This window comes from Patella vulgata, chromosome 1, assembly GCF_932274485.2.
Source record: "Patella vulgata chromosome 1, xgPatVulg1.2, whole genome shotgun sequence".
NCBI classification, from domain to species: domain Eukaryota; kingdom Metazoa; phylum Mollusca; class Gastropoda; family Patellidae; genus Patella; species Patella vulgata.
In genome coordinates this window covers 36266323-36278950 of record NC_065879.2, presented here as the reverse complement: position 1 = coordinate 36278950, position 12628 = coordinate 36266323, and the positions used below count along the sequence as shown (strand labels likewise).

Sequence of the window (12628 nt, the reverse complement as noted above, 5' to 3'; positions counted from 1 at the left end):
CACTTCGATTCCTTTTTGATAACTTGTATTAGATTCTTGTTACTCTATAATAATACGTAGATGTGTATCAAACGTTGTAATTAATTTATTTTGTAAAGATTTTAACAACGTTGTCGTAGTAATACGGAAGGTCTCCTACTGCGTGGATGACGATTTGCTCTATAAATCAGCAAAACAGGAATATTGCCAATAAAACAGAGACAGAACAAACAATAAAGAAATAATTTACAATATAATTAAGTAATAACGAGTATAGTACATGGATTAAGGTACAGTTTTCTATCTAGAGGAGTGCGTCGGGGTCGGGGTCGGGGTTGGGGGGGTGGGGGGGCATATTATTTTAGACATCAGTATTGGTAATAAACTACATACATTATTGAATATGTCACACAAACACATACATATTCTCATCATGGAACCAAACAAAAATAACCGTCTGCTTAAGTGCCACAATGCGCGCTTCTTATGTGTCTATCTTATGGTTAACGGTTGTGAGAACACTGAGAGAATTAAACGTCTAGTAGATTAAACGGTGCTAAAAGAAGTTGGCTGATGATAATCAAGGAATTTACTTAGGCTTCGATATTTATGGTAGATGGAAAGCGACTGACGACAAATACAAGCTATAAACATGGATGATTAAAAATAAATTTGAGTAGTTTTCTACCGTTTAAAATGTTTGAGAGGGGTTCGAAGCAAACGTTTGATAGATAAATTAGTTGGAATATGTTTTTAGTCCAAATATATCATCAAGTCTATACGCGAGAAGGCTTCTTTAATATGGATATACAAATGTACAGATATAACCAACATTTACGTGTTCCCTGGTACAGTTGATAATACTACTTTTTAATATTAGATCCAAAGAACAATTACCGTATGTACAGATGACGCTGTGTCAAGTACAACTCAGAACACCAAAAATAAACATTGAAATAAAATGAACCAAAAAGTTTTAAGTAGGTTTAACGTCCTACTTTTCTGCACCAACCGGGCCAATGAAGACTTAAAATAAACATGTACGAGTTATATTTGAACATGTAAGCAACTTAATATTTACGTATGTATACCCTTTAAAACTTGTAATTACATATTGATTGATATTATCAAATCAAGCATGTATTAGAGTATTTTATTATAAAAAAAATACCAGGTAAAATTAATAAAACTTGTGATTTTTGCATTAAAAGGCTACTTAGTCAATGTTTTAGGACCACAATATTTACATTAACCTAATGGATTTTCTGTTTTTCATTTTCATTTCTTTTTTGCAAAAATACAAGAGATCTGAAATTCAAGATAGGGAATTTATTCCTGGCAAGATTTCAAAAATTACTGTCAAATAAAAATAAAAATCATACAAAATTGTAAGTGTATTTTATAATCCTGGAAACACCAGTTCCCGATCAACAAAGATCTAGTTTTTTTAAAAAAAAAAAATAAAAATAATAAATTTAATGGGTTATCACTTTTGCAAAATAAAGTATCATCTTTAAAAAAAAAAAGAGCATTTGAGATGATTAAATTTTGTTACGTTAGAAACCATATGTAGCAGATCTAAGATAAAGTATGATATCACTTAACCTTAAACCCCAGTTTATTTTTGAGCCAAATGTGCAAGCTTAGACGCTATAAATAGTACAATGTTATACAGTATTTTCAATAGTGAGTACAAAATTACTATAAATTTAGCACAATAGTAAGACTAAATGCTCTATAAATAACACCAATGTTCTAATGAATAGATGCATACTTGGAACGTCTTTTATCTCTTTCTAAACGCTTGCATTCTTCTCTGTGTCTTCTGGTATCAGGGGAGATATATTGGGCTATAACTAATGTGCCAAAGTCGAACAGAGTGGGATTTTCTTTCTTTGCTATTCATTTCCCTAGTTGCCAGCATATTTCACTAACTGGAGGGGTAATCTAGTACACCCAGCTCTACGGTCAACCCATGTTTCCGGGCTTTGCACCGCATTGCCTCGCGAATCGTAACATGATACTTGGCCCTAAAAAAAACTTCATTGGTTCGCCCTTGTAACTAAGACCAGTGGAAATAAAACTTCTACTGAAATCCTCCTCTACGATAGATAAGTGGAGGGACTTTAATGTAAATAAGTGATAGTAAGATATGTATTGTTATCGAATGTCGACCGTGTGTATTACTACCAGTAGAAATCTCTCTCTCTCGTTCTCTCATCGATCTTAGGTCACACAACACACGTGAACGAAAGCGAGGCTGGTTGTACCGAGTCACCTCATCGGCTTTTCTATGACTCGCTTCAGTTGAGAATGCTTGCGAATGAACTTCAACATAAAGTCTGAATCGCCGGATACTTTTAAAACTGTAAAAACGGCTGAAAAATTTAGAATGGTGGCGAATTTCCACCCTCGCCAAACGGAGAGTACGTTAAATGGACTGTATATCCCAAGCATAACAGGTAAGTCAAATATCGTCTGCTATTTTATTTGTTTCTTTCGCCACTATGTTGACAAATCGAATGTGTTTACATTTCGCTCTATATCAAATACCGAGTGTCGTTTCTAACGCTATCAACGATTAGCATGTCAGATCGCTTCTTTATTTGTCAAATAATGACAACCAAAGTTTGTCACTAAATTGACAAAACATTTTTACAAATAAAACCTATTCTTATGTCACATTTAGACAAAAAGAAGCCAAAAATGGGTATTACACATTTTTTGTACATAAAATAACAAAATATTGTTTATAATGTGCGACGTATATAAGAAAGGGGGCGTGGATTTCTTAAATAAGCAGACGATACGGAGTGACCAGTGGTCATATTACCTGTATTACATCACTAAACTAGCCTTTGGGCATTTTGTCCAGACTTCATGCCCCAGTAATTTCTCGAGGTCAGAAATATTAATGACCAATTGTTAAAATTGTAACAGTATATTTCATATGGCATGACAAACACAGCACTGTCACTAAATCTGGGTATATCACTTTTCACTCGTTATGGGGAATTAAATTTCGGACACTTGAATAAACCCTTCCCACGTGGTTCAAAACGACACTTTTCATGTCACTTGTGTGGTTTAATATCAGTTACTTAAATCGTTGCCATTTAGTCCTAATTTAACACGGATATAAACTTCAGTTAATGAGAGAAACATTTTTTTAAAAGAAAATACCCACGTCTTAAGAATTAAACCTATATTTCGCGACCTTTTCATTTCATTTTAATTACTGTAGCCAATGTACATGCTAATTGCGATTTAACTTTAATTATACATCCTGAATAAGCACCAAGTCGAATTGAATAGAAACCACGTAAATTAAAATTCTTACAAATTGTGTTATCCGCGACTTAATTAATAAGATAAACTTCCAGAACCGACAAAAATAAAACTTAATACGCTTATGTTTAAAAATTCCATATGTCGAAGATGATAAATGGAAAAATCATATCCTTCATTATAATAATAATATTTTAAATTGTGAATTTATTACAATATATCATTGATACGGTTTATGCCAAGTGTTGGCTACAATAGGACATTTTCTTAATTCGTATGCAATCAAAGGTTATACTAGTGTTACAGACGGATATCTGAGACATGACCGAGTTGGAGACTATCTTTTATGAAGTGTTACGTACCTATATGTAGACATGTGTGTACATTACGTAAAGGTTTAAATATAGATCAAGAAACCATTTGGTATAGTCTACATCCCTAGGCAATTAGAGACATAATTACAGTTAAGATAAATAAAATATTTTAATTATAATTTGATGATTGTTATACAATTGTAGTCGAAAAAAAAATAATGTGATTAGTATTATTAGATATTATTGAAAATTGAATATGATAACCCAATATGACCAGTTATATATCATGGAGTTTTCAATACAATAAACACATATAATATGAACAATACTTTATATTAAATCACAGAAAATAAAATATCATGGTCGATAAATATACGAATAACATTTATAATAGACAAGTAAGGTGTTAAAACCCTGTGGAAATTTGAATATATTGACCAAGACATATGAATCTCTTGTTAATCATAAGCTATACAATATTGAATTATATTCGGTGGTTATGCATGTAAATAAACATTGTATATAAGAATGTTTTAACAAATGTTTAATTTAACTAATATTGAATTCTATACAATTTACATACTTGTATGTAAAATATTCACCAATATATCCAAATGAAATAGACTATTAATTAGAATTTAAAAACTAGTATTGTTAATATCCTGTTAGTAAGTCAGATAGTGAGCATAATTATTAGACTTGCATAACATTTCTTTGTGACTCAGTCAACCTAATATATATTATGCAGGAATAAAATCACATTGAAAATGAAACAATTAACATATAATTATATTTAAAAAAAAGAAATACAGAATCCGTGTTTCCTGATTAAATAATGAAACATCAGGGAACCTCTTGAAATAGTAAAACTAAAAGGAATAAACATATTAAACAGGGACTGTCATTCTGGCACTGGCATAAGAAACCTCTGTGGTCATTTACGATTCTTACAGTGATTTTTAAGATCAGCGAATGCTCGTGTAAAATGCATTGAGATGATAGGGCCAGTTAGTTAAAACAATATTTTATTCAATAAACTGAAATGGGTTGAACAACAGGCAAAGGCCTATATAAGTTCTCTCCAAACATATAAAATAGTTAAATCTTATGTTTGCAGTAAACAATGGTGGATATATTTATTATTCATCCAGTAAGTATCACGCGTAGGATATCCTTCGTTTCCATGTTGATGAGATTGGAGATATTATTAAATTTTTGATAATAATAATGATATTATTGACGTAATATTGTTTTATTAGACACAATGTGACTCTAATATAATTAATTTATATTTTTCATATTAACGGAATTGAAATTATTATGGCAATGCAATACACTATATTACAACTAATTTTGACGCACTTGATACACCTACACTTTATGTGACAATGGTTGCCCCCGTTCATCAATCCCCCAGATCATATACATTCGTGTCCCGTTATCCCGAGTAAAAGACTTCAGGGCAGCTATCTGCTCGCGGTTGCCAGTAATTTACCAATTGTATTTCTCTATAATAGTTTGTATACAAAATTTGAGGACCATCCGTCGGTCCATTTCGGATGTGCAGGCGTTACTATCAGTAAAAAAGCAAAAAGCACAGCGAAATTAAAATTACATGTGCATAATGCGAAGATATATGAACTAAGGAAATAGACACACACCTAGCGACATCTTTAAAGTAAACATAATCAAGATCGTTCTCCCCTAAATAATTTTAAAAAACCATACATTTATCAAATTATCGAAAATCCAAGCCCTGACCTACTTACATAAGAAATACAAAGGGATTTAACGTCTTGCTTATCTGCTTATTTTACCTTCACACCAACGTGTAAACGGGACCTCGGATTTTCCTCTCACCCGAACGACTAGACGCTAATCCTTGCCAGGCCCTCAGACTTAAATTAGAATATTTTTCATGCCGTTCTTTAAACTTCTTTTAAAAAATAAACCCAAAAAGTAAAAACGCCTGTATTTCAGTAGTGATTGTCGTGCAAGTTTGTCACACATTTTGCAAGCAATCAATTTATTTGAACATCCCGGATGTAACAGTTTTCTGTATAATTGAAAATGTATATTTATTTTATATCTACCGACAAAGACCTACAAAGCACCTATGCCTCTTTAAATCGTACATGTTTACAGCTCAGTATGTATTTTAGAACGTATTATATTTTAATCTAGTTTAACCCAGTACATTGGGTGATTCATGAACAATGTTAAGGAAAGAGAGAGAGAGTTGTCATAAAGTTGAACATAAAACTTACATAAAATTAACATTATAACCGGCTCTAACATATTTATGAAAAGATTAACAACAGACTGCAGTATAACTACAGTAAAACATATAATGTATAATTTATACATACATGTATAAATAAATAATTTATTCATTTTGTGCTAGTTATTACATGCATTTTAAAACGAAATGTTTAATTGAAAGGTTTTTTTATATTTTTATATTGAATGAAGCATGATCGGTGGTATGTTATTATAATCTGTTAATTGTTAGATAATAAAACGATATTATATAATTTCATCATATTATGATAGTCATGTGGCTATCACTTGTTTTATGATTGAATAATTTTTGATTGTATGATCTTACAATCTAAAATATGATGTTTATTCCATCGTGTGTCCCTTCAAATATAAAGTTCAACTATTCTGTAATATTAATTCGCAATGCAGATGCTGATAACAGTATCACAGGCAACACGGTATCGTACTTCGAAAAAAATGAAATAAAAACTGCTAAAACACTTCTCGTGTACTAGTTAATAATAGACTCAATTTTCTGATTTCTCCAGCACTCTTTCGCTAGTTTCTACAACATTCGATATCACTTCTCATTCATCTTAGAATTCCGCATACTAACAACTTGTAATCGCTCTAATAGTATTTGGTACGAACATACGAGCATTGTGCCACATTTGTATGCGGCTCTGCGAAATGCAAGATGACATTATAGAGGTCGTCCAAAATTACATTTGAAAATGGTTATCTAAATTAAGATGCGAGGCTGATTCTACAAAATGACATTTTTGGGTGGATGTGCAAAATTAACATTTGTGACCGGCTATAATTAATTTGGAGTGTATTTAATGCCCGTCATTGCAACCAGCACAAATTGACCTCTGTCAATTCTGTAAGTAAATATTAGAGAAACATATTTGTTACACTCTATGGTATAATCTACAGAAGTTAGTTTTTTCTGCCTATATCGTTATTATTTAACTGAGCGTATAAAAAGGCTAAAAGGGTGAAGTGTATTTGTATGAAAGTGTATTAGAGTGCATTCGACCATTAAACAGTCATATATCACTGGCGTTAAGACAGTTCAGAATATAATTCATCGAGGGAAAATTGTGTGGTTACGTCTTGTTTTTTAACAATCTGTTACAAGGTCTTAGGTTTTTCTGGAACGAAATAAGACCGGATATGCTATAGACATAAGGACAATTATGTAAGGATTTAGTTTATGCAATAATATAATCCACCAAAAGCTGGGCAACATATCAAATACTTATTTCATATTAATTAATTGTCGATTGAATAAATTCATTAGTAGTTGTAACAAAATAATGTCTTGCGGTCACAGGGCCTAAAATAACGTGCCTTGGAGCACGAACGTGCCTCGAAATGAAAAATCCTAATTGGGTGTTTCTTCTTGTGTTCTTGTGGTGTGGTCAGTTGCACAGATCAGATCAGATCACCTGGCTCACTCGTAACGAAAGTGATGTGTTGTCTTCCTAGTACTTAGTTTTTATGCGAAAAAAGCTGCTCGCGACAAAATAAATTCCTATGTAAACTGCACAAGAATAGTCCATGTTTCTCGTCTTCTAAATGTTACCTAAACGTATTAAAACCGTTCGACTACATGTAGGTTGATACAGTTTACAAATGGGTAATAATTATTACGTACTTGTATAAACTGCTTTCCCGAACGATGTCATTATCAAGAGAGTCAGTGCATGGAAAACGTGCTATACGCTACTTCAGTATGAAGTGTTATGCCTTTCGCAGTACGCACTTCATACAACATGAAAAGGGACATTTCGCTCACGCATCACACAATATGATATATATATAATATATATATATATATTTACAAACATATTCCGAGCTTTAAACCCCCAATTATAAATGCCCAGACAAGGGATTGGAATGCCACCACCGTGAGGAAGATTTTAATACAAAAATGGTGAGAAACGCCCATTAAAATCCCATTAAAATCTTTGTTTACGTCCATTCAAAAAAAGTTTAGCGGAGCTGGCGATATTGTTAATTTATAAATATACGAGAACTATTCAATCTTAATATACATTTCAATGGTAATATTTTTATTAATTGTATATAACGTGTCAACAGCTTGTCTGAACCAATATAACCACAATGTTAATATTATATAAACACACGTCAAGAATGAATTGCAAAAAAACGGCCAAGTTTTACATGAATGGCAACGTCAATACGTGCTTTTTATACGCCCACATGGAAATGTGGTCGTATATTGCCGTCACCCCCGTCCGTTCGTCCGTCGGTCCGTCGTCCATAATTTCTTGTGAACACTCTATAGATTACATTTATGATCTGATTGTTTTGGAATTGATATATGTGGTTTATAGTAGTAAGATAAAGAAGCCTATTTAATTATGGCCCTTGTTTCACTTTGTTGCACCTTATGAACGCTTTAACGACAACAGCTATTATCCGATCTGTATGAAATGTATTTGCATTATTTAAATTAGTGGAATAAAGACGCCTATTGAATTTCAGCAATTTTCGTTAATTATGCCCAGAGTAATGACTCTTGTATAACTTCGTTGAACCTCGTGAATGCTCTAACGACAAAAGTTATCATCCGATATGTATGAAATTTATATGCATCATTTAAATTAGTGACACGAATAAGCCTATTGAATTTTCGTTAATTACTTTTAGAGTTATGACGCTTGTAATTATGTTGCACCTTGTGAACGTTCTAACGCCAAAATTTATCATCCGATCTGTATGATATTTATACGTATCACTTATATTAGTGAATCGAAGAACCCTATATTGAATTTCAGAAATTTCCGTTAATTACGTCTAGAGTTATGGCCCTTGTTTTAACGTGTTGCACCTTGCGAATGCTTTAGCGACAGGAATTATCATCCGATCTGCGTGAAATGTATTTGCATCACTTATATTAGTGAAACGAAGAAGCCTGTTCAATTTTAACTATTTCTGTTAATTACGTCTAGAGTTATGGCTCTTGTTTCACTGTGTTGCATCCTGTGAACGTTTTAACGCCAAAAGTTATCACCCGATCTGTAAGAAATTTATATGCAACATGTATATTAGTGAAACGAAGAACCCCATTCAATTTCGGAAATTTCTGTTTATTACGTCTAGAGTTGTGGCACGTGTTTCACTTTGTTGCACCTTGTGAACGTTCGAACGACAAAAGTTATCATCCGATCTGTATATGCATCATTTAGATTTATGAAAGGAAGAGGTCTATTGAAATTCAGTAATTTCCCTTAATTACATCTAGAGTTATTGCTCTAGTTTTACTTTGTTCAACCCTGTGAACGCTCAAATGACAAATGTTATCATCCGGTCTTAAAACGAAATTCCAACAATTTCTGTAAGTTACTTCCAAAGTTGAGGCACTTGTTTCAGTTTGTAAAACCTTGTGAACCCTCAAAAGGCGAAAATTCTAATCTGATCTATATGAAATTGTCGACCATCGGACAATTTAGCTGCTGTGGGCGTATGTTTCGTTGCCTGGCAACCTATATTTCCCCCTGAAACATTCAATTTTATATATACCGAAAAATTTTAAACACACGCCACAAAAAAAATATAATTTACGATTTGAATGTTTCATGCAAATAAAGATACACGCGTCAAAACGACATTTCAAATATAGGATCTTTATCGATTGTTTATATTATTTGATCAATTTTAGTATATATCCTATCTGTTTGTTATTGGGTGGGTTGGCTGGCCGAATGGTTAACGCGCGCGCGTTGGATCATTAGGTCTGTCATTGAGTCGACGTGGTTTCGATTCCCCGCCTGTACGTGACAAGGAGTAGGGTCGCCTGTCCAATCTCCGGGGCCTCCGGTTTCCTCCCACTGCTAACGACCCCTACGCGCAAGCGAATTATTGAAATAAAATTGGACCATATGTTAGTCCCGAAATGACCTTGTTTGTGTCGAATGGACTTTGAATCCCATTTCTCTCTCTTTCTCTGTTTTTTGTAAATACTGTATATAAAGTCACTTGAATTCCTTTATGTGTGCTGGAGCCGCGGTGGCTCAGTGTGTGAGGAGGTTCTGACTCATCGAAGTGGAGCTTCACTGCTCAACCCGGTGTTGGTCGAGAAAGTTGCCGGAATTTTCCAGCGATGTTTCCCCCTCTCAGTGGTTTTGAAACCCAGCCTGGAATTCGAAATAAGAGTAGGCCGTATAGAACCGCTGACCGGGAAAGATTTTTCACACTGTATGGCGTTCGCCCACCTTCCTTGGTCCAGTAGGAAGTTAAACGAAATTTCTTTTCATTTTCTTTTTGTGGGATTTATTTTATTTGTTTTGGCTAGTGCACATTAAACCAGTCCCTAATATTTTCATTTTGATAAACGTTGCTTGAGTGACAGCAAGATTCGTTTATAACTCAATCCTAACGTCTAATGATCTACTTAAATAAAGTACCTTTGTGGCGCGATTCCACAAACCTCAAAAATGCGTTAAAAGTTTTTATGAGACAATTTTAACACCCCCTATAATCAGCTCTTGACATTAATAAAGTGGTGTAATAATATGGCACTCCTTTATAAATGAAATGTGGTTAGCGCATCGTAGACTCCTAATATCCACTGGGGGCTAATTTTCTATAATATATTCCCACAGGTAGGTTGAGACCTTAAAACACGGAAATGTATAGTTTTGAAATATTGCTTTTCCAAGGAACCTAGAATTCTGATAGACCATAAAAGTGAACATTCATATATTACATTATGAAGTTAAAGCTAACATTCACAGATTGCATTATGAAGTTAAAATGCATATTCAGAGATTATAGTATGAAGTTAATGTGAACATGCACAGATTACATTATGAAGTTGATGTGAACATTTACATTTTACATTATAAAGTTAAAGTGAATATTCACAGATGGCATTATGAAGTTGAAGTGAACATTCGCAGATTACATTATGAAGTTAAAGCGAATATTTATATATCACATTATGAATTTAAAGTGAATATTCACAGATTGCCATTGTCATACATATATTTTGAGATATGAAATTGTTGATTGGGGGCACAACATATGGATACATCCCTATCCTGTAAATATGGTCTCAGTATATATCCTATAGCAGTATTAGTTTTGGTTGCATTGACCAATAGACTAAACGGAACGAAACAACAACATCTAATTTGAATTGTATTGAAATTGTTTTATGTCGTTGTCTTTATGTCACGTCCTCAGTAGCAATTGTTTAGATGTGCTTGTTATTATATTATACTACATTTAGTCATAATTAGTTTGATATAGCCAGTATATTATATAATTACAATAATATACAACTGGTCTATAGTCTTATGTCTACTGTCTGAAACCTATCCTGTACTTTTAAAGATGTATTTATTCGAGGAATGATTTCAATTCACTCTACTCAGCAGTTTTTGTCTATGCTATTGACGTAATGGACATAAATCTGTGGCAAACAAGAATGGTCCATATTGACGCAATGGATATAAATCTATGGTAAACACTAATAGTTCATATTGACGTAGTGGACAGAAATTTATGGTAAACACTAATTGTTTATATATAAAATCGTGTACCAAAGTATCAAATTATTACTTCTATGGACTATTAGTCATGGATTATTGGAATTTAAATGTTGTGTAGAAATTAACGAAATATTATCAGATGAGTGATCAACAGTTATTAATTTCAATGCCGTTACCCTAGAGAACTTGTCATTCGATTCTTTATGAAAATTTACATGTTACTTTCCAATAGTCCCATAGGAATTAATGAAATGTTTACTACACATATGAAAGATAGATTGAATGCAATGTCGATGTAATCAGAACAATGATTGTCACATGATATCGTCAACCGCTAGAAAACGAATGCTACAGACATGAAAGGAAGGTGTTACTGTAGTAATAGGTATCGTAATGGAGACAGTATATGTTTACTCTTTGGGACGTTCACATTGCTAACAAGTATTCCTTCTGCTTAGCGGAACAAGAAGAAGGTCGAGATGCCTTCGACTATATATTTTAAGTTAAATTCTCATCAAAGTGTCGAATCTCGATGACGAAACAGTTTGCTTCGGGGCATTTGTATAATGAAAATTAGGGCATTTGTATAGCTCCCTACAGGCCTATATCAGAAGGATGTTGACTGTCATTGCAGGAAAAAATAAAGACTTTTTGAAAACAAAGTACAGGTTTAAATACAATTGAAGATATGTATTTTATTGTTAAAAAGTACGGTATTAAATTAGTTCCAGATTAGGAGTATTTGTCTACCAATCTGTTAGTTTCGTATTCGACACCCGATTCTGCAATATATGACGCAACCGGAAACGTAGCCTGAGTGTAATGAGTGACAGGTTGAAAGAGAATATTTCTCAGATATCTCAATAAAGAGACACGTGGGAAGAAAACGAATGGAATGCCGGGATATTATTTGAATAGTGACTCCACCCTCCAGTAGGGGTCGTGATTCAGCCCGAGCATTCGGTACTTTTTACTGTTTTTCTTTAAAGCTACAGGCAAAATACACATATATAAACATACATATGTCTTGTATATAGATAGGGCACGTGATGTTGAGGTCGTCTTAGGACTTAGCCATGAATTACAGAAAGTGATACATATAAATACACATGTAGATATACCTAAATCTAAATATAGACTGTTTACAGTTGAGAAAATATTGTTTTATAAAGTGTGTAATATATATAAGTCCGAAAATAAAAATAAAAACTTTTTATTGAAATAATTGCGAATATAATTATAATTCTCGCATTAATT

The 12628-nt window shown here is 33.1% G+C and overlaps 1 protein-coding gene across 2 annotated transcripts in view; it reads left to right on the top strand.

The window, feature by feature from the left end:
* The first annotated feature begins 2260 nt into the window (after window positions 1-2260).
* Window positions 2261-12628, top strand: part of LOC126829615 (retinoic acid receptor RXR) — a 94820-nt gene continuing 84452 nt past the window's right edge. For both annotated transcript variants that reach the window (XM_050559572.2, XM_050559563.2), the window contains exon 1: window positions 2261-2441. In XM_050559572.2, coding sequence (XP_050415529.1) covers window positions 2303-2441 — 139 coding nt within the window. In that variant the 5' untranslated portion in view covers window positions 2261-2302. The remainder of the gene's footprint in view (window positions 2442-12628) is intronic.